The following is a 21,219-nucleotide window of genomic DNA, read 5'->3' as shown; positions in this document are numbered from 1 at the left end:
CAAATGTAAAAAGGAAATCTACACGGTAACATAAGAACGGTCAAACAGTCTTAACCTCTCTCGTTCTCTTTCTACGGCAGCTCAAGACGACCAAACGAGTGTATAACTTCTGTGCGCAGGACAGCCCCAACGCACAGCTGTGGATGGACAGTATTCAGAGCTGCCTCTCTGATGCCTAGGCTCCACCATAACAGGAACTATCCAACCAGGAACCAATGAGCAATGCTGAGGCAACAGATGGACATCTCTGCTGGCCAATCACAGGAGTTCCTCTCCAGAAGGAGGCGGGATTGAGTTGAGCGCCATTGAACTGATGTCACGTTTCAGTGTTTTTGTTCTAAAAAATTTAAGAAAACCGAAATGAAAGTAAGAAGTCCCTGAAAGACCACTCGCTTTTGTCTCACCGTGTTGCTGGCTGCAGCCTGTCACCTTGGTAGTACAACCACTCTTTGCGCTGGATGTCTATGCAAAATGAAACAAGCATGATGTAGTTTGTTGTGTGAGCTTGAAGATGGACAGTTTCTCAGTAATCTGAGGCCTCCAGCATGTTCCAGCATGCAGATGTAGCCAGAATCTCCCATCGCCTAGAGACTACAACTCCCATTCCTCCACACACCAGGGAGGAAGTAATGATGAACTACATTATCCAGCCCAGCCATGTCCTGTTGACCATGAAAACAGGAAGTGAATTATTTAACAGAACACAGAATTGGCCCCAACTGATGCGGGACAGTTGTCATGGTCACCTGCTAGCTGACGTTGAAGCCTCCCATTTCCCCGTCACTGTCTGATGTAGCAGAGTCTTACCCGTGAGGAGTTGGACACTCACAGATCCCCTCTAAGATGTCTCTTATTCCCCAGACACACCACCAAGGGAGCCCTCTCAACGGTTTATGAAGAATTTATATTTTTTACAGCTGATCTGTTACATTTTTGGGTCAGTGAGAGATCAGTCCTCCTAGTTATCACACCCAGAGCAGTTGATATGCTGTTATTAGCCCTCGTGATCAAACCAGGAGAATGGCAGTCGGAGATTTGAAATCCACCGGACAGGGAGTCTGTCTGCAGAACAATATTAGTGTTTACACAACAAGCTATGGGCTGTACTTCTCCCTCTATATTTCTTATCAAAAACAAATAAAAACCACTATTACAGTTGAATGTTAAGGGAGCTGAAGGAACAGGAGGGATATATTTTTGTGAAGATTAATTTATGCACAAAATGATAAAACAAAAGGTGGATGGGGCCTGTGGGCAGAGCAGAGGGGATTATGGGATGGATGACTAGTCTGTTTACTACATGGCACAGTGCTGAGACTGGATCTGACTAACATGACAGACTTCCTGGATACGACCCCCCCCTCTGTTTCTATGGTCAGGTTTAATGTTTGACAAATGGTATTTCAGTTATACAAGTGCCAGTGGATTTTAACATGTGACAAGTATTAGACAGTTGGATTGGAATGTGCTCAAAACAACCTAATTTTGTTTTCCGGTAATATAGTTCTTAACCAGAGAGGAGCGTTAGGTGTTCAAGGCACTTAGAATAATTCAAATCCCCAACTATAATTACGCAGCCAATTAATAGCATTGAAAGTCTCAAAAAGCATGTGTCCGAGGATAAGATATCACTCTCTGCACCTACTCAGCCTTTGTTTGGTGATCAGTGAGTCACAGCTTAGCTTCTGAACAACTGCATCTACGTGAACAGTAATACTTCAGCGAGTTCCAACTTTCTCGCCGCTGCTCTTCTGTCTAAACCAGTGTTTTTAGCTAGAGGCTGTTACATTCTATTCTTAAGCCTGTACATAGGAGTCAATGTCTGTTAGAGCCTTGTAGAGAAAATATGTTTAGCTGGAATTTGTGAGATTGCAATTAAGTCAATTGTTAGGTTTTTTTTATGCTACAGAGCAGTATCGGTTAGCCCTCATTTTGAGCCCCCAAGTTATGAAAACAGACGCACACACATTGCCGTGTAAAATATGGTTATACTGCTGTCATGTTGAACATAAAATTTGAATTGTAGATTTGTGTCTAACTCCTTTTGTATATACTACTCAGATTTGTATGTAACGTTTATGGTAGTAATTTATTTAACTTTGTCTCCTCTGTAAGAAAAGCACCACTTATTTTTAAAATTAGGAATCCAATGTGCCATTTGTTTATTTCTGTGTTTACGTGACTAATGCTACTACTTTTTGGAAAATGTTGTATAAGTAAACCCTCAATGTCTTTTTATTTTTTAATATATATTTTTTAAACATTGTCCTTCCCTAAGCAGAGTGGAAATGGTGTGTTTGTATGAGCAAGAACTAGCCTCCCTAGTTAATAAGGTGGGTTTTCTGGAATGGAGTTATGGAATCTCATTAAGTTGCTTACCTGCACAGGTGGGGTGTTTAACATGTCACCCACCCACCTCAACACACACTTAAAGGCCAGCTCATCCCATTTTCTGCAGTCTACTAATCTCTCCTGATTTGGTTAGATTATATCCACAACATTAATCAGATCAGTACAATATAACCTTTTTATTTATTTGTTTTATTTTTTTTTCTCTAATTTGAAGTTTCCTTCTGAGCTTGGTCTGTCAATCATGTAATATATTTTTTAGAAATAAAACAAAAACAATGTGGGTTTAGAATTCACTGGTTTGTCCTTTTTTTTCTGTCGCAAGTTCTTATTTAGTCCAAGATTGTAACAACTGTTAATGTCTCTGATCAGTTATGATTTATAAAGCTCTCGATTTTAGAGCTATAGAGTTCAGACACAGCACCAGCCAGGTAAAACCAACCTCATTCCCTGGTTATGTTAGACACAGCACCAGTCAGTTAAAACCAACCTCATTCCCTGGTTATGTTAGACACAGCACCAGTCAGTTAAAACCAACCTCATTCCCTGGTTATGTTAGACACAGCACCAGTATGAAGGTGGATCTAATTATGTATCCATGCAGGTGATGGTTGTCCAGAGCTGCCTCCCCCTGGAGTGGTTAATGGTCAGTGCTATGGGCAGGGATCACCATTCTGAACTCTTTATATAGCCTTCCTGAAGCCACTGTTAGACTTGGCAGGAGACAGACAGACAAATCAGACTGGCCAAGTAAGAACATGCACTTTTTTGAAGAAAATGTTGTCAGGTCAGAATCTACTGTTCAACCCTAAACTTAACCATGGCAGGATAACATGCTATTAAAGATGTTCACAAAATGTAAAGTGATGGAGATGACAGGGTGTAAGGAAAGCTGATGCTTTCACAAGCCAAGACATTAACTTGGTAACACAAAGCATCTGTTCTACGCTCACACTTTTATATATTTAGATTGAAACAACTTGGCATCAAGACACACCTCCATTCTGGTCACAGTCCCAAAATGAGGGAAACGCCAATGCATCCTCCCCTTCCTCTCTGCCTGAAGGTGATCAGACATGATTGGATGGGTGAAAGCACTATGGTTGTCATCCATCCAATTGTTGGATCAGTGAAATCTCCCTTTAAGTACTTTGCTATTCATGTGGTCAACCACACAACTTGCTAGGTGTCAAATGACTAAATACACTGGTTGATGTACCACTTAATGAATTTTGCTCTGCCCGGAGTACCCCTGCACTAGAGAGATGAAGTATTTAGCAGAACCCAACGCTGACCTTCACCCCTATCTGGTGCAAAGTCAGTTCCTGCCCTGTAAGCGTTTGGGGAAAAATGGAACATTAACACACGGTAATCTCAAGATTGCTTGTAAAATTACTTTAAAATGTAGATATTTGAATATAGGTAGATCATGTTTGGTTGATTTTAAGGGGGATAGCAAATAAAAAGTCTAATACAATCAGGTCTCAGCTCACGAGCTAGGTCAACGGAGAACCGGTTATACATGCAATAACACAAGACAAATCAAAACCTAGAGTTTTTAGGTTATATCCAAATTAGTTGGCCCATAACTATACCGAATGAGTCTTCCTTTCGACAACACTAAAAGTTGATTTAAATAAAATGGCTAATTGTCATTATTGCACATGAGCAGAAGATTATAGAACTGTGTTCCTTTTCCTTGGGACACTTTAAAACATTCAGAGAACTAGTGAGGTACAAGAATAAAGATGTTTTTCCATGACAAAAAAAGAGCAGGTTTGGTAAAAAACCTTGATCTGAGAGACAGACAAGATGGCCAACGGAGCTGAGGGTAGAACATAACATTGTCCTATAATGTACAGTAAAAATGGCTGCATAAGTGCCTTTTTAAGCTCTCAAGGAGAAAAATATTTCAGAAAGGTATTTATTGTTGAGGCATCATTTTGTTAAGTTAACCTGTGCTATCCGCTCCTTACCACTCAGGTCCAACCGTTTGTGAAAAGAGTGAGAACAAATCCTTCAGAAAAAAACTTTATACTCCTTTCGGATTTCGGTTGTTTAAAAGATCACTGCTACATTAAAACCACAAGTACTTATGAGCAACATCAGAAAAGGCTTTGAAGACAATTTCCTCTACACTGTTCTGCCTATTGGTTGCTTTTACACGTCCCGCCTCATTATTGGTGCTGATTGGCAGTGTCCAGGTCCAATAACATGGCAGTGTGATTCATTAAAACACTGTAGGTTGCAGTGAGGTTATTTGGGAGAGGGTGGTCTCCCTGGAAATGGCACAGTCTGTCACACCAGTCTGGGGTTTAGGACTGTCTTCCCCTCAGACAGGCCCGTTGACTGCTGGCATCTCTGGGCACTGGGGTGGATCCTCTCTGGAGGGCGGGGGGGGGGGGGAGAAGAGGGTATAGAGATAAGCGATTTAAGAAAGTGAGGAAGATGAAGACAAAGTGAGAGGGTGATAACATAATCCAACATTGCAGACCACCTCTCCTTTGCTGGCAGGCTAGAGTTCACAGTAAATACTTCTACAGGCTCACAACGCTGGCAACTAGCAATGCTATTGTTCAACGTCCAGATGTGTGGCTTGGCTCTGGCTGTTAGGAAAAGGAAACCGGGTTGCTAGAATATATTTAGCCCTGATCTGCCTGAGATTTCTACGTGCAAGCATGCATTATTTGTACACACACAAGCTGGCACCTACTTGTCTGTCTGATGGGTGGGGGTCGAGGCTGGCGGTGTGTCTGCTGCAAGCTGTGCCTTTGGGGGGGACTTGGGGGCATCTGTGAGGGACAGTTTTTCCAGAGGGATGGGGTTCTCACTGTAGCACAGAGAAAAAGTTAGGTTTTTTTTGCTTGTTAGTCAGTGATCAACAGAAGTGTGTGTGTGTAGAAAATAAACATGTGAAGAGTGTTTTGAGTTGAACCATATTTTGGTAGTTTAACCACTTGAACTCATATTTAAAATGCTAGTGATTCTTCCTCTTCAGTAAAGCACATTCATAGCTCATGGGAAGCTCCCTGGATTTCCAAACTCTGAATCCAGTCATTTCAGTTCAAGTCCAGTGTATAATTACTTCAATGTGGTAGTTATGTTTCAAATATAGATGTTTATTTACATGGGTACTAAGGCTTGAATGGACTTCTACAGAAAATGATTTAGCATTGACTGTGTGAGTATGACGAGTCTGTACCTCATGTTAAACCAACCTTTTGACTTCTGCTTTCTTGTTGGCGCCCGAGCTGGTGGTTTCCGTTGCGGCGGCGGCGGCAGTCTTGTCGTCCTCCTCGCTGTCGGAGCCCCCGGAGGAGCTGCTATCTGAGGCTACGAGGGGAGCCTTCCTACCTTCACCCACCGGCCACTCACCACCGGGAGAGGGGCTTGCACCTGGACACACAATCACTTTGGCTTGTGTGTTAAGTAATGAAAGCCTTGTAAAACGTTTTATTGTTCTCAAATGCAATAATGACCGTCTCCACAAGGGGGAGCTAAGCCAAATGTCAGGTGGCTGAAACCTCCCTTCATCCCACACTCACCACTCTTGTCCGGACCCGGTTTGACTTGTTTGTCTGCGTCACTGCTGCCTACGGGAGAGCTGCATCTAGGGCCAACCTCTGGGCTGCAGGGAGAGGAGGTAAGCTTCAGGTACAGAGAACACACCACTTGGTATGTAACACAATGAAGTAAACAACAAGGTCTTATGTTGGTGATTTAAAAAAGGTCTTACTAAAAACAGTTTGATAAATTGACAAGTTACAATATCCCAGACACTAACATCAAATGTATATAAAATTGTATGGAGTGTTTGGTTCCCACCTGCTGAAAGGTTGGAACTCCGTGAAGTTGGCCCAACCTGCCTCTTGTTTGTCTCCTCCACTCCCCCCTGGGGAATCCCAGCCTGCAGGACCCGGAGAGGACGAGTTACCCCCAGCTTCCCCGAAACTCGCTGTCCAGCTTGGACCTTCACATGATAACATGGTAAGAGGAAAAAGTGTACAATGGTTTTCGCAAAGTGGAAACCATTCATGATGACTGTCTAATTGATTGAGTAAATATGGGTAATAAGCATAGTTTACAAATAGCTGATTGACTGCCAGGCGTACTGGGAGTGTTGTCCTTGCTCTCCTTCAGGCTGCCTGGATCTGAGGCGCTCTGTCTGGAGTCCTCGTCCTCGTCTGAGCCCGACCCGCGGTCCCGCTCCCGACCCCCGTTCTCCAGACTGCTTCTGGAGCTGCTCTCTGAGGTGTGGGACACCCCAAACCTGACACACACACACGGAGAGAAAGAAGAGCGGTTTGATGAGAAAAAGAGAAATCGAGGGCGAGAGCTGCACATTGGCATAACATCCCCTACTTGGTTTTTGGATCTTGAATTTTTACCAACCGTGTTCTGGATTTGACTTGTGTTGCATAGTTAATCTCCTTCTCCTCCCAAATGTCCTCCTCCTCTTCAGCATCGTCAAACTGACGTATCCTCTCTTTACAGCAGGCCTCAAAGGCAGTAGCGTTGGCCTGCATTCAACACAGGGAGAGGGAAACGCATGTAAACAATTAACTTTCACTACACACACAATGAAGCTGATAGACATTACAGAACAATACAACAACTTACACTATTATCATCAGCATCTAGATTGAAGTTTATTTCTGCAATCCGGTCAAATGTGGCACTTAGGAAAGGAAGGAAACAAAATAGCGTTTAATGCAAACAGCAGCTGTTAGCCACCCCAGAGGTCTTTGTCATAGCAAACTGCTGTACAGTCTCTTTCAAAGCTGATTTCTGGTTATTGGAGAAGGAATAGTGGAACGGATGACTAAACTCACTTGATGTTTTCATCATGCTCACTGAACTCCTCATCGTTGAACCCAAACTGATCCACAAAGTTGGCAGTCATCTGCTGGATCTGATAGTCTGAGAAAGCCTGGGGGGGGGGACATGAAATAATGATCTGTCCTCATGGGCAGACAAATGTGTTGTCATGGTGCTGTGGCTTTCTACCTGTTGGAGTGACAGATCGTTGGGGAAGGGACTCTCCATATCATCATCTTCACTGGAGGAGTGCAGGTTATGGGTGCTCACCTGGGACACACAGGACAGACAGAGAATTAGAGTGAGGAAATGACAGACAGAATGTGTAGAAGGGAATGCTTGTGTGATTGAGCAAGAAAAAAAAGGGTGTCTGTGTGTTGGAGAGAGACAGAGATGGTGACTGAATGGTTGATACCAGTTCCACTGTGTTTCTCCTGTTGGTCTCTCTCAGGGTCTCATCCACAAAGCTCTCCCAGCGTCCTTTGCAGTCCTCTGGCAACTCTGCAATATCACAGTCCAGTTCTAACTGAGGACTCACCCAGGCACAGTAACCGGCAGTGGAACATTCTTTGCTATTCTTTTATGAATACAGGAGTGGTAATCTGGCAGTTCATCAAAACACACATACCTTTGATGAGGTCACTGATCTGGGACTGGACTGGTCCTTTCTCTAGGTTCTGTACCACCATGTTGGCCATCCTGGTCAGGTGACCCATGTTACCTCTCCTAGCGCCGCCCTCCGCCCTGAGAGACAAAACCACACACCGGTTAATGACCTCTAACAGACATTACTATCATGCTAGATACCACCATTGCAGTGAAACAATACTGGACAATACTAAAAGCAGTTCCCCGGATTTGAGTGTCTGACATGTCTTACTGTATTTGATCGTTCTCCTCCCAGGCGTCCAGGATCCTCTGTACCAACCGACACTTCTGGAAGAGCTGGGGAGGAAATAGAAGAAAAATAAATAAATTCAGAGACAACATAAAAACAGAATAATAATGTATAACGCTCTCGGACCAAACAGGCTCCGAGACGGCTTCAACCCCCAAGCCATAAGACTGCAAAATTGTAAATTAATGGTACCCAAACTATCTGCACTGACTACGCACACTCACTAGACCTTTCAAACTCAACTCTGGACCAGTTCCACTGTGCTTTTTCATTGTTTCCCTCTAAGTGGGAACTGATTGGGTGCAATTAATAATCAGGTAGAACAGAAAACCAGCAGGCTTTGGACCTCGTATGGTGGGAGTTGAACACCCCTGCTCTAGACTATATATACACACTTCAATGACATTCACGCACTTTCACACATTATATGCTGCTGCTACTCTGTTCTTTTTTGGACTCATCTATCTTGATACCTAGTCACTTTATCCTGCCTTCATGTACATAGACTACCTCTGCACGTTGATTGATTTTACATTGTAGGGAAGGGCTCATAAGAAAATTAAATGTTATGTTTTACACTAGACTATTACTGCACATAGACAGATAAATGCAGAGCTACCAAGCCACCTACATGTGCCACCAGGGAGTTGTGAAGGGTGGTCTCCTCCACCGGGTCGCTGGCCTTGGCTGGCTCCCCAGCCTCACCTACTGCCTCCCCCTGGTTCTCTGGGCCTGCTGGGGGCTTCTCTTCCTCGTGGTTCTGGAGGCCAGGGATGGGCCGCTCCTCTGGGACAGAGTGGTTCAGGATGGACGCCACACACAGCTCCACTTGGAAGTGCAAGAAGTTATTCCATGAGTACTTGAAGAACAGGTCCTGTGGAGAGCAAAGAACGAGAGAACCATGGTGACCGATGGTGGGAGACAGAACAAGAGAGAGCAAGAATGTGAGTGTGAACAACAGAAAGGAGAGGAAGTGAATAAAAGAAAAGAAAGTGCCAGAGTGTGAACAAATGAATGAATGCGAAAGAGTAAGAGAATGACAAGTTGATGAAACCCGGCGGTGCAGACACACCAGTAGCTGGTCCATTGTGGTGAGCTTGCAGAGCTCTTGACAGACACTGGGGGCGCTGGTCTGCAGCAGGGCGGCCACTAGCCGGGCCACGTGAAGGCGGGCGTTCCCCAGCGGCTCCTCCAGAAGGCCAACGGTCGTCAGTATTGCACTTTTCTACACACACACCATGTTCAATTCAATTACTCAACAGTCCAATGTATACAGGAAGAACTGTGTTGAACAAGTTGATTCAATTGTGTGTTAATGGTTGGAGCTGAGGTAAACACCCTGAACAGCTTATTTATAAAAGTATGGTTTGAATTCTACTGCAGTCTGTTAGCCTCCAACATAATCAAATAAGAACATTTTAACCAAGTATTATTTGTATGTTTCATGTTTCTTTCTTTCTTAGTACTCACAGACCACTGTAAATTGATCAGCCATACGGCCTTACTGTATATCCTTACCTTGGGGGGGTTCAGGAGAAGCTGCTGGAAGTCCTTTAGATGGGGCTCAATGGCATGTAGAATACTGCTGTTGACAGTGTAAGACCTTTCATATCCCTGAGAATAGAGATCCATCAGCCCCTCCAACCTGGGACAGAAAGAGATAAAAAGGGAGGGATTAGGAAAAATATGTTCACATGCTAAAATAGCTGGAGAGATGGTCCCTGTCCAGAAACAACCTCGAGCCCCTACCCCTGCCTTAAGCATTTGGGAGATCTGAGAGGATTAGTCAGGTGTAAGCAAAGTGGTGAGGAATCCAGACAGCCTATCAGAAGGCAAGGTGGATGTATTACCATATTGCTTAAATCTATCATATCCTTTTGAGATCTCCACAAGTGGCTAGAGGTTGTTTCTGGACAAGGCAATGGAGAGAGAGGAGAGAGAACAGTTGTTCCACTCACCCGGACCTCCTGGTCTCCAGTAAGGTAAGTAGCACTTGAGTTCCGTTAACAATGGAGGCCTCACTCCTCTCCCCCTCAAACATGGTCTTCAGGAGCCCAGCTACGCTCTCCTGTGACTCTAGAACAGCCAATAAGGGGTCGGCCTCGACATTCTCCTGCATCTGATTGGCCTGGTCTCGACTAAGGCGGATGATGTCACAAAGCGTCTGGGACGCATTTGATTGTCTCTGGAAAAAATAAATAAAAAAGGATTCATACTTCTGACCAGATAATTCATATCAACTGCCGTGCCTTGTCCAGGAGAATTCTGAAATATCAGTTTAAGGTCTATGACTCACTTCCTCATCTTTGCCTGTGTGGATGAGCTCTGTCAGTCTCTGAATTAGCTTCTCTTCGCTCAGCCACTGAGATAAGGAAAGAAAAATAATGACAGGGAATGAATGAGAGAAATACAAGACGTCCAGGTCAATAAGAAATTATATTTATAATTGAACAAGATTTATGAGAACAGGAACGGCTAGCAGACAGTGGCAGCTTACATTGAGGACCTCCTGTCTCAAGGGGGCAGGCTCCACACAGCTGATGAGGCGAAGCAGCAGGTCCATCATGGCGGAGGCGTCGATGTGTTTCAGCACCAGGCCGATGAAGCCATCCTTTTTCCTCAGGAAGGAAATTACCTGGCACAAGAGAGACATTTGGTGAGCTCCAGGTAGGTCCTTACACTTTCTATATCCACCTTTATAACTGCTTGGGCATTGTGGTTACCTGTTCTGTTTTCCTAGCGATGAGGTTGCCGATGGTCTTGCTGAAGAAGCTGGCTAGTAGTGGGTTGAGGGGCAGTTCCTGCTCCAGGAAGTGGTAGAGAGTCTCCAGGAGTGACTCGTCCCCGCCCAACTTGTCATTGATGAGGGACACATCTGATGTCAAGAGCTCACAGGCGATATTAGGGAACCTGTAGCGAGGGGACAACAGGATGAGGGGGAGAAACAGTCTAAGGAAAGGCTGTGTGGGAGGGAGGTGTACAGTCTGTATTAATTCTTGAAATATAACTTTTACGATGTTTGGAAATATTCTGACAATGCTCATCTCATCAATTCTGAATTCATGTTTATTGGACTGAGTATACTGAAGACCACATTGTGTATGCTCTGCTAACAGACCCATTCATGACCAGGACCCAGTTTCCCAAAAGTATCTTAAGGCTAAGTTCTTCGTTAGAACCATAGCATCCTATCCTAACTCTGGCATTAAGATGCTTTTGGGAAACAGGGCCTATTTGGTGTTCTTTGTGTCTTGTCAGCTACTTTCGAGGGCAAGATGTTGTCCACAAGAGGGCATGCATACAATTAGGAATTAGAATAGTAATGTAATAGGATCTCTGGGCATGTTTCAAACCCAACGCCACCTGTTGTACTCTTCTGTTACATTAGAAGGATCAACCTAAAAACATGAACTAATTTAGAGGCATCTACCATGGCACTGGTAGTTCTGTTCCCAGTTCATGACATTGTGAGTTCAAAACGGTGTTTCTACTGTAAATTATCAATCTTCAACCTTAAAAGCCTTCATAAACATATCTTGGCTCCCACTAAATTCAGGATTCAATCAAATTACGAGTTATAGGCATTGTGGCTTTTAAAGGCAATGTTCCCGTTTTTGCAGAGATCCCATTCACAGTATAAAAAATATACACTGCTCAAAACAATAAAAGGGAACACTTATACAACACAACGTAACTCCAAGTCAATCACACTTCTGTGAAATGTCCACTTAGGAAGCAACACTGATTGACAATAAATTTCACATGCTGTTGTGCAAATGGAATAGACAACAGGTGGAAATTATAGGCAATTAGTAAGACACCCCTAATAAAGGAGTGGTTCTGCAGGTGGTGACCACAGACCACTTCTCAGTTCCAATGCTTCCTGGCTGATGTTTTGGTCACTTTTGAATGCTGGCGGTGCTTTCACTCTAGTGGTAGCATGAGACGGAGTCTACAACCCACACAAGTGGCTCAGGTAGTGCAGCTCATCCAGGATGGCACATAAATGCGAGCTGTGGCAAGAAGGTTTGCTGTGTCTGTCAGCGTAGTGTCCAAAGCATGGAGGCGCTATTGTCTATAATTTCCACCTGTTGTCTATTCCATTTGCACAACAGCATGTGCAATTTGTCAATCAGTGTTGCTTCCTAAGTGGACAGTTTGATTTCACAGAAGTGTGATTGACTTGGATTGTTTGTGTTGTTTAAGTGTTCCCTTAAAAAATTTGAGCAGTGCATTTAGCCTTTATTTAACTGGGCAAGTCAGTTGAGAACAAATTCTTATTTACAATGACGGCCTACCCCAACCAAACCTGGATGACGATGGGCCAATTGTGAGCCGCCCTATGGGACTCCCAATCATAGCCGGATGCAGCCTGGATTCGAACAAGAGACTGTAGTGACGCCTCTTGCACTGAGATGCAATAATTGAATATGTCTGCTCAATCGATATTGCCTCTAAAAGCCACAATGCCTATTATATAACCCACAATGTTATTTAATCCCAACTTATATATTTGCCATATAGGAGACAGTGGGTGAGAGGTAACAACCTGGCCTCACATATAAACTTGTGGGTTCAAATGTGTTTTTTTAAAACAATTCTCAACATCAAATATTTGAAGAGAACTGTGTATTTTTGGGAGTATGAGGTAAGACCATTGCCTCAAGCATTGGGCCAAAGGTTTGAATCTAGCTTGCTGTGCTTGTTTGTTCTACTCAACCTCTACAACTGTGTGAAGAGAGCATATATAGTGAAGTACTCAGTGGCTCTGAGTAAGAACCTTGCCTTAAACTGATGGTTGTGGGTTGCAAGCTAACTGGTTGTGTTTGTTTGTGCTTCCACAATTCTCAATATCTATCATATGCAGAGGCATGTATGAACTGTGAAGGTGTTGTGGCTCTGGGGTAAGAACCTTTCCTCCCACACTGATGGTTATGGGTTCAAATTTAACTTTGCTGGTTTTATTCATGTTATTGGGGAGGTGCTGACCCAAATGGTTGGAGGACAGTGGTGTTGGAAGGGAGTGATGAGCAGATGGGATAAACCCGCCCCTACCCCCACATTCATAGCAGTGATTATTTCCCCAAAAAGTGGGCAATGCAGACCTTAATGCTGGAATCAGTTTTGGAATACTGACTGTTCAAACGTTAGAAGTGACCAAATCGGTTGTGTGTGCTCAGACAGCAGTAATTAGCTCACTAGTTAATAACGACGGGTGTGTGCACAGTGGTGTTGTAATGGTAACAACGGGTGTGTGCACAGTGGTGTAGATTGATTGGTGATGGTGCTCGTGCGTCCTATTATTCAAAGTTATGTAGCAAGCTAAGGTGATCACAACATCGGCCATGGACGTGTCCCAGATGCTTTGAATGTTGGAAATCTTAAAATAACAATGTTGAAGCATCAAAGATAACATGATACAACTTCCAAAATGAGTCTTTTGTAGCAAGCCACAGCACTCAACTAGCTAGCTTTCTAGCACATTCACTCATTTCTAAACAATTAACAAGCTAGTTATATTTTTGACAAGAACAGGTGGTAGCGGAGTAGCTAGCAAGCACCAAGATATGCCAAATAACAGTAAACAAAGTAAATAAATCAGATTTGACTGTTCAGACAAGTTGCATGGCCATGAGTCGGATTTGTAGCCGTGGTTTGAAATGTGGCTTGAAATATCTGATTCCATGTGCTTTATGGAAATTCACACTGCAAGAGAAAAAGAACAGATTCGAGTCACTTCAAACTGCCAACGTGAACAAGGCTTTTGTTTTTCTAGGCAAAAGCTGTATTTCAATATCAAGTGGCCATGGTGCTCCAGCCCCTTTTACCTCTAATCATCACAGCTGCCATTCAACCAACTCCAGACATAACTGGATTTGAACTCCCAACCTCTCGGTGACAAGGCAAAGACCCCACAGCCACAAGCTCTTCCACTCTAGACAGGGATCTCAGTTTGTTAGACATTGAGAATCACAGGAAAACAAAGAATGTAATAGAGTGTATGCATGCTGGTCTTAGGTTGAAACTTGGCAGTTGGTACTTATCCACTGAGCATAGAACCCACGCCATGTCAGAGCATGTTACGGACAAGCCCCTTTCATTTTGCACAACTGGTCTTTAGAGGAAAGGTCAGTCCGTGATGGCTTAAGCATAGGGTGTATTTGAATATTTATTTCATTAAAAGTATATTTTGTGAAGCACAAATTTTCTTACAATAATTACATAGTATACACGTGTGTTGAGCAGCCACATTCAGCCCATCCCTCTTCCCCCTCGGGTGACCCTTTCTCACTTAAAGCGGCTCTTCTCCTCTAGGTCAGCAGGGGGCTCTGTGGTGATGAGGTTGACCAGCTCTGTCATGCAGTGATCCTGGGAGAGGAAGAGCAGCAGCCGGCGGTTCTGGGCCTTGCACTCCTGCAGGACATCATCCTCCTCCATGAGCTCCCGCAACGTCACGTCCTCCCGGTCCAGCAGCTGGTCGATGTGGGACGTGGTGTGCAGGTCAAACTTCCAGAACATGGTGGCTGCTTGGACAGGGGACACAGCCCTAGAAGGAAGGAGAGAGTCAGAGAGAGAGGGATGCAATGATGGCATGTCGCCCTAGTAGCATCCTAAGCAGAGAGCTCCTTTAAATAAGGGTTTTCATTTTATTATAATCATCAGCCGTTTAGTTTTTTTAACATCGAGTTTTGCTATATATTTCTGGTGGTTATGTAGCCCTCTACAAGATCACCAGACACTTCATCTCCCTGACTACCTTCTGAGCAAGCAATGAACTGTCCCTCTCCATTTTTAAAGAATGCATACACTCAAAAACTTGGCCTCTATTGGTTGACCTAGCCAACTAAAGCTAGGCTACTCATGATGATGTATTGGTTGACCTAGCCAACTAAAGCTAGGCTACTCATGATGATGTATTGGTTGACCTAGCCAACTAAAGCTAGGCTACTCATGATGATGTATTGGTTGACCTAGCCAACTAAAGCTAGGCTACTCATGATGATGTATTGCTAGGCAACTCATGATGATGTATTGGTTGACCTAGCCAACTAAAGCTAGGCAACTCATGATGATGTATTGGTTGACCTAGCCAACTAAAGCTAGGCTACTCATGAAGATGTATTGGTTGACCTAGTCAACTATAGCTAGGCTACTCATGATGATGTATTAGTTGACCTCACCAACTATTGCTAAGCTACTCATGATGATGTATTAGTTGACCTCGCCAACTATAGCTAGGCTACTCAGTGATGTATTGGTTGACCTAGCCAACTATAGCTTGGCTACCCATGGTGATGTATTAGTTGACCGAGCCAACTATTGCTAGGCTACTCATGATGATGTATGTATTGGTTGATCTAGCTACTCATGGTGATGTATTGGTTGACCTAGCCAACTATTGCTAGGCTACTCATGATGATGTATTAGTTGACCTATTTTTATTTTAGAGGAAGAAAAGGGAGATTAAAAGAGCTGAAGTTCATGCGGTGGGGAGGGTAACCGGAGAAATACACAAAGAAACGGATGAAAACAATGAGGCAGGAACATCTAAAAACATCAACATGGTCACTGGCTCTGTCCACACATGAACAACAAACTCATTACAGATATCATTTGAGATGTGCTTACCAGTAGAAGAAATGTGGGTATCTTTAATCAGATCTCCCTCAGACAGGCAGGCATTTGTGTTTGTGCAGACGGCAGAGAGCGTGGCGAGACCTGGCATTTATCAGCATGGGTCTCCTCTTAGAACACAGGCATCCTTAGTACACAACACACTGAAAGGCTCACCATAACCTGAGAGAAGGGGGTTACAATAAATTATAATTCAATTCATATAGGACCTTGCATCAGATCTCAAAGGCATCTATTATTAGTCAACAGCAGTATTTGCATAGTCATCTTTAAGCAAGATGCATGTGTTGCATCAGATTTACTCAGACTACTCGACATCACAAGAATTCTAAACAGAGCTTTTCAAGAAAGACGTTTGTCTGGCTGCCATTAGTTATAAGATCATGTCCTAGCCTTCTAGTTAGTAGATTGCTAGTGAGAAAGCTGTAGCGGGGTTTGACTTTAGAAATCTTAGCTTTGGGCAGCCGAAACCTAAGCCAACGTGCTTCTATAGAATTCTTAGCTTTCAGTTATGAATGAGTCAATGAACTGATGTGCCAACGGCCTGCACCGACTTGCCTTGTGGCTTATAAAAAAAAGAAGAGAACTAGGCCTAGTCTAACGTTATATATCAATACAACTTAGCCTAACAACGGTGAAATGTGCAACGCTTATTGTTGTGTCGTCAAGAACACTAACAATAAAAGAACTTCAGCTAACTTAATTACTTGAAGACAGTAGTGAATGGCATTTAGGCCAACAATGGAGAGGCTCACACAGAAATACAGGCACACCAACTAAGAGATGCTGGCTGGAAAATCTTAAAATCCCAGATGCATGCTTTGGGTCTTGTTAGGACTATACAAATGCTTTATGAAATGAGATAAGCATTTTGAAATGGATTATAGGCTTGCAAAGGCTACCAATTAAAGTCAAATTAATGAGTACTTTGTCTGAAGTCTAATGTATGAACACCGGGCTGACTAGCAGGGTAAGCTGCCTAGCTACTACAATTAACATTATTATCTGTATGCTTTAAAAGATATGCAAAAGTAAATGCATCTAGTGCACACTACCCTTTCCTGGACCCTCACTCATACATCACTAATGTGAAAAGGTTGTGGTTAGCTCTAGCTACTTCACTGTTCTTGACATCAGCATTTCACACTGAACAACCTAGCTATAGGTCTAGGCAACCACAACTATAGACAGGAAATTAGAATAGTTTGAAAAATCTGTTGCCCATTGTTGCTATGATAAACACACTAACTAGCCTATCAAGACCATTATTCAGATATGTTGGAAGGGACCAAATCAAACCAACTTGCTTAGTCAACAAAAGACAAATGTGCTGGCCAGTGCAATATTACACCGACTGGCCGCCCACACAACAATGGGTCTGAAAAAGAAAATCAAAGTGTTTCCTACTCTTTCCTCTTATTTGGACAATCCTGCACATGCAGGAGAGTCCATCTGGCATACATTTACAAAGAGCACACTAGTGCAACAATAACCCCTAGAGTGCTCCCCTGTGGATGCTACACAGGAAAAAGCTCAAACTTGACTTCTCATCTAAAATAGAACTCACCAGGGGCATCCTCAGCAAAACCGTCCACTGGCTAATAGAGTAAATGATGAAAAGAGGAGCAATGGTTGAAGAGCAATCAACTGGATGCTATGACCCAACAGTAGCCTGTCATTAAGCAAAGCAAGTGGCTTATGGGGCAGCATAGTAATGCAGCGTTCGTTCACACGCTCTTCAGACATTCCTATTTCCTAGTTGTGATGTCGGATATACGACCATTTCATTCATGTGCTTTTTGATCGGAACAATTCGTCAACCAACAAGATTTTAGTTAGCTTGATAAGCTAGCTAACATTGGTAATAATACAAGTTTTCTAGCTTCCTTAACATTGACAATATGGTCAATCTAGCTTCTTTATAAGGTTGTAGTTGTCAATAACGTCAACAATTTTCTCAGAGTTTCCACACTTGTAATTCAGAATTGGAGGGTCGTTTAAGTGAAACATCCCAGTCGGAACTAGGAATTTCTGATAACTCTGATAGCACATGAACGCAGCATAGACAGAGCAAACAGAGGGCAGGCTGTCACAAATCTTAGATGGCTTCCTTTCCTTGTTTCCTCACCTTCGTGACCACTGATTAGATATGTAAAAGAAAAATGGTGGAAACGTATAAAGTCTACTACAATCGGTGGATATGAAGGAGAGTTGTTAGGGACAGGAGGCTATCGAAGATAATTGGGACATAGCCAGGCTCTACCATTTCCTAATTAGGTGCTTATCAGTCTCAGTTGGCTGCACTGCTAAGCACCTGCAGGTGTGCTTCTCCATGAGTTGCTAACAAAAGTAGCAACAGGGAGCCTCATTTAAGATGCTCTTTCTTGTTGCCACCATATACCTAGGATTCAAGATGTGGTTGGTTTTGAGTAATTGCTTTATTACAAACTTGACCATTTTGTTTTGTCTGTAGGCCTATCAAGGACCTCAGCCACAGCCTTCTCTCCCGTTTCCATTACTTAGATGCAGGCAGTATACTTATCCTGCCCCCACTCTCCAATGGACATGTATCATTGCTACAGTTGTCAAAGTGTATATTATTTGTAGTATTTTCTCATGTAAACATTTTTACATTCTTTAATTCACCTCAACACTCCACCAATTCTACTTTTCCGTGTCGATAATGTCTTTGAAAAAACAGTTGCAAGATGAATAACCCTTTAGGGTCTACTATCACTCCTTGTCTGTTCTGTAGAACTGTAAAATGATATGTTGGTGGCCTTGGCAAGAAATGCACATCAACTGCTGAGTGTTGGAAGCTCACATTTCTGTTTACTTCACAAGTCACTACAGTAATACTTGCTGGCTACTTCTATTCACTACTTTGAGATTTGACATTGATTATTTATAAGCTAAAGCTGCCAGTGCCAAACCCGTGCCCTGCAGTTGGAAACGGGGTTGAGTTTGTTTGTTCAATGGATAGAAATTCCAAGACCGTCGATTTGTTTCTAGACAACTATAATTTTACAACGGTGTGGAATTTTCCGCAACAAGTATATCTTCACGAATGCAAGAAGGAACATGTTAGATAGTTAGCATTTCTTGCAACCAAGACATGATCTTGAACGAACTTCACTTCTCTTTTTGGTCTTGTTAACGTCGAATGTCTGAACAGCAGCAGCTAACGTCAGCTAGTATTAACGTTAGTTAGGACACATTAGCAAGCAACCTAATTCAGTTAGCTAAGTAGATTGGCTAAGCCAGATGGATTCGACAGTCAAAGGCGGAGAGAATCCCGAGCCCCTAGCTATCCAGGTAGTTAGCTAATTTAACGTTAGCATTAAATTTAGCTAGCTTTAGCACAAGGACTTGGGCAAATTATCCTCAACTTTGTCGCCAGATGGTTAAAGGGCTGGGTGTCGGCGTTAGTGTCTCTCCGAGTCCGATAACTATCAGCTAACGTTAACATTAGCATAACTTTAGCTTGCTAAATTGGCAAAAGCTAGCTAACCCTCTTCAGCTAACTAGGTACTGATAGCTTAACCATGTATTTTATATCGCCAAGCACAAATAACTCACCAGCTTTAGCTAGCCAACTTTGGTCGAGAAACTTACCGTGTTGTTCAAAGTTTGCAATCCACTCGTCTGTATGGCTAACGTTAGTTAGCGAGCTAGCCAAATGTGATTTGTTTTGATGGTTCAGGCTGACGAGCAGTATGAGCAAAGTATCTGTCAACCTGGTGACACGGATATTAATCTCTTGCGACGTGGCAACGGACAGGCCTCACATGTGTACCTTGTATATTCAATATTAGTACGCGTAATATCTATGTATGTCCTCTACAGTACATACATTCAAAAGCTAGCCTGTTACAAGCTAAAGCAGGAAAAACTCGGTCATATTTTCGAAACAAAATGGCGAATATTCTCGCGGAGGCGCGCAGGGGCGTGCACATTGACTTCTTCTATGGCCTGGGTGTCAAAATCATTTTGCCCCGGGGCCTCACTGAAAATTGGTTATGTTACTGTACCTCACCATCTACATTTGCAAAATATAGTCCTCTATCCACCGTTTTTCTAATTTTCGATACACCCTGTTTATCTTTAATTTCCGTGATTATTAGGGAGCAGGACACATTAAATAAACTGTATAAAATAGGCCCATTATCATTTCGACACAGTTTCGATTTGGTTTTAGTCATTTTAAAGTATACTGATCAAATATAAACACAAAATGCAACAATTTCAAAGATGTTACTGAGTTACAATTCATATAAGCAAATCAATCTATTTGAATTAATTAATTGGATTTCACATGACTGGGAATAGAGATATGCATCTGTTGGTCACAGATAACTTTTTTAAAAGGTAGGGGCATGGATTAGAAAACCAGTCAGTATCTGGTGTGACCACCATTTGCCTCATGCAGCGCAGCACATTTCCTTCTCATAAAGTTGATCAGGCTGTTGATTATGGCTCGTGGAATGTGGTCCCATAATTTTCTTCAATGGCTGTGCGAAGTTGTGGATATTGGCGGGAACTGGAACACGCTATGCCTGTGGTACACAGTCAGTCCAGAGCATCCCAAACGTGCTCAATGGGTGACATGTCTGGTGAGTATGCAGGCCATGGAAGAACTGGGACATTTTCAGCTTATGTACAGATCCTTGCTACATGGGGCCGTGCATTATCATGCTTATGCCTGCCCATAGCATAACCCCACCGCCACCACTCTGTTCACAATGTTGACATCAGCAAACCGCTCGCCCACACGACGCAATACAGGTGGTCTGTAGTTATGAAGCCAGTTGGACATACTACCAAATTCTCTAAAACCAGTTTGAGGCAGCTTATGGTAGATACATTACATTATCTGACAACAGCTCTGGTGGACATTCCTGCAGTCAGCATACCAATTGCATGCTCACTCAAAACTTGAGACATCTGTGGCATTGTGTTGTGTGACAAAACATAACATTTCAGAATGGCATTTTATTGTCCCCAGCACAAGGTGCACCTGTGTAATTAATGCTGTTTAATCAGCTTCTTAATATGCCACACCTGTCAGGTGGATGGATTGTCTTGGCAAAGGAGAGATGCTCACTAACAGGAATGTAAACACATTGTGCATAAAATTTGACAACCCTGTGCATATGGAACATTTCTGGGATCTTTTATTTCAGCTCATGAAACATGGGTCCAACAAATTAAATGTTGCGTTTATATTTTTGTTCAGTGTATATTGAGTAATTTTAGTATATACTTTAGTGTATACTCCCTGACAGTCTAGCTTGAATTTCTGTGAGTATTAGCGAGCTCGACACAGTCAAGAAACTGTATAAAAAGGTCTGTCATCATGATCTTCTTTTTTTACTCAAACCACCCGCTTCCAAAACACAAACTTTAAGGTGGATGCTGCCACCTACTGTGCTGGAGTGTGTGGTCAATCACAGTTTACATTAGCTCTGCATGTATAAAGGAAGCAAACCGATAAACATAAATCCACCTACCTAACTGTA

The 21,219-nt window shown here is 42.9% G+C and overlaps 2 protein-coding genes across 16 annotated transcripts in view; one reads left to right on the top strand and one right to left on the bottom strand.

Moving 5' to 3' along the window:
* The window catches only part of LOC123994522 (myotubularin-related protein 5-like), an 87,553-nt gene extending 84,912 nt beyond the window's left edge, over positions 1 to 2,641 (top strand). For all 9 annotated transcript variants that reach the window (XM_046297216.1, XM_046297214.1, XM_046297213.1 and 6 more), the window contains one exon: positions 81 to 2,641. In XM_046297216.1, the coding sequence (XP_046153172.1) occupies positions 81 to 179 (99 nt within the window). In that variant the 3' untranslated portion in view covers positions 180 to 2,641. The remainder of the gene's footprint in view (positions 1 to 80) is intronic.
* Positions 2,642 to 3,729: 1,088 nt separating this feature from the next.
* Positions 3,730 to 19,632, bottom strand: LOC123994524 (serine/threonine-protein phosphatase 6 regulatory subunit 2-like). 7 transcript variants are annotated; one of them, XM_046297217.1, is made up of 23 exons: positions 19,316 to 19,632; positions 15,695 to 15,862; positions 14,358 to 14,612; positions 10,789 to 10,975; positions 10,563 to 10,700; positions 10,362 to 10,427; positions 10,024 to 10,250; positions 9,584 to 9,710; positions 9,138 to 9,290; positions 8,697 to 8,939; positions 8,048 to 8,112; positions 7,796 to 7,911; positions 7,583 to 7,668; positions 7,357 to 7,437; positions 7,182 to 7,279; positions 6,970 to 7,027; positions 6,742 to 6,869; positions 6,435 to 6,619; positions 6,175 to 6,319; positions 5,895 to 5,977; positions 5,568 to 5,766; positions 5,063 to 5,179; positions 3,730 to 4,736 (listed from the first exon to the last, which is right to left on the bottom strand). In XM_046297217.1, the coding sequence occupies exons 3-23, from the start codon at positions 14,582 to 14,584 to the stop codon at positions 4,682 to 4,684; spliced, it is 2,784 nt and encodes a 927-aa protein (XP_046153173.1). In that variant the 5' UTR covers positions 14,585 to 14,612; positions 15,695 to 15,862; positions 19,316 to 19,632; the 3' UTR covers positions 3,730 to 4,681. The 7 variants fall into 7 exon arrangements, with proteins under 7 accessions (XP_046153173.1, XP_046153174.1, XP_046153175.1 ...); XM_046297218.1 differs by having other exon boundaries at positions 3,730 to 4,733; XM_046297219.1 differs by having other exon boundaries at positions 5,568 to 5,760.
* Between the last annotated feature and the right edge of the window lie 1,587 nt (positions 19,633 to 21,219).

This window comes from Oncorhynchus gorbuscha, linkage group LG14 (genome assembly GCF_021184085.1).
Source record: "Oncorhynchus gorbuscha isolate QuinsamMale2020 ecotype Even-year linkage group LG14, OgorEven_v1.0, whole genome shotgun sequence".
Taxonomy (NCBI): Eukaryota; Metazoa; Chordata; class Actinopteri; order Salmoniformes; family Salmonidae; genus Oncorhynchus; species Oncorhynchus gorbuscha.
This window is presented reverse-complemented; position numbering and strand designations above follow the sequence as displayed.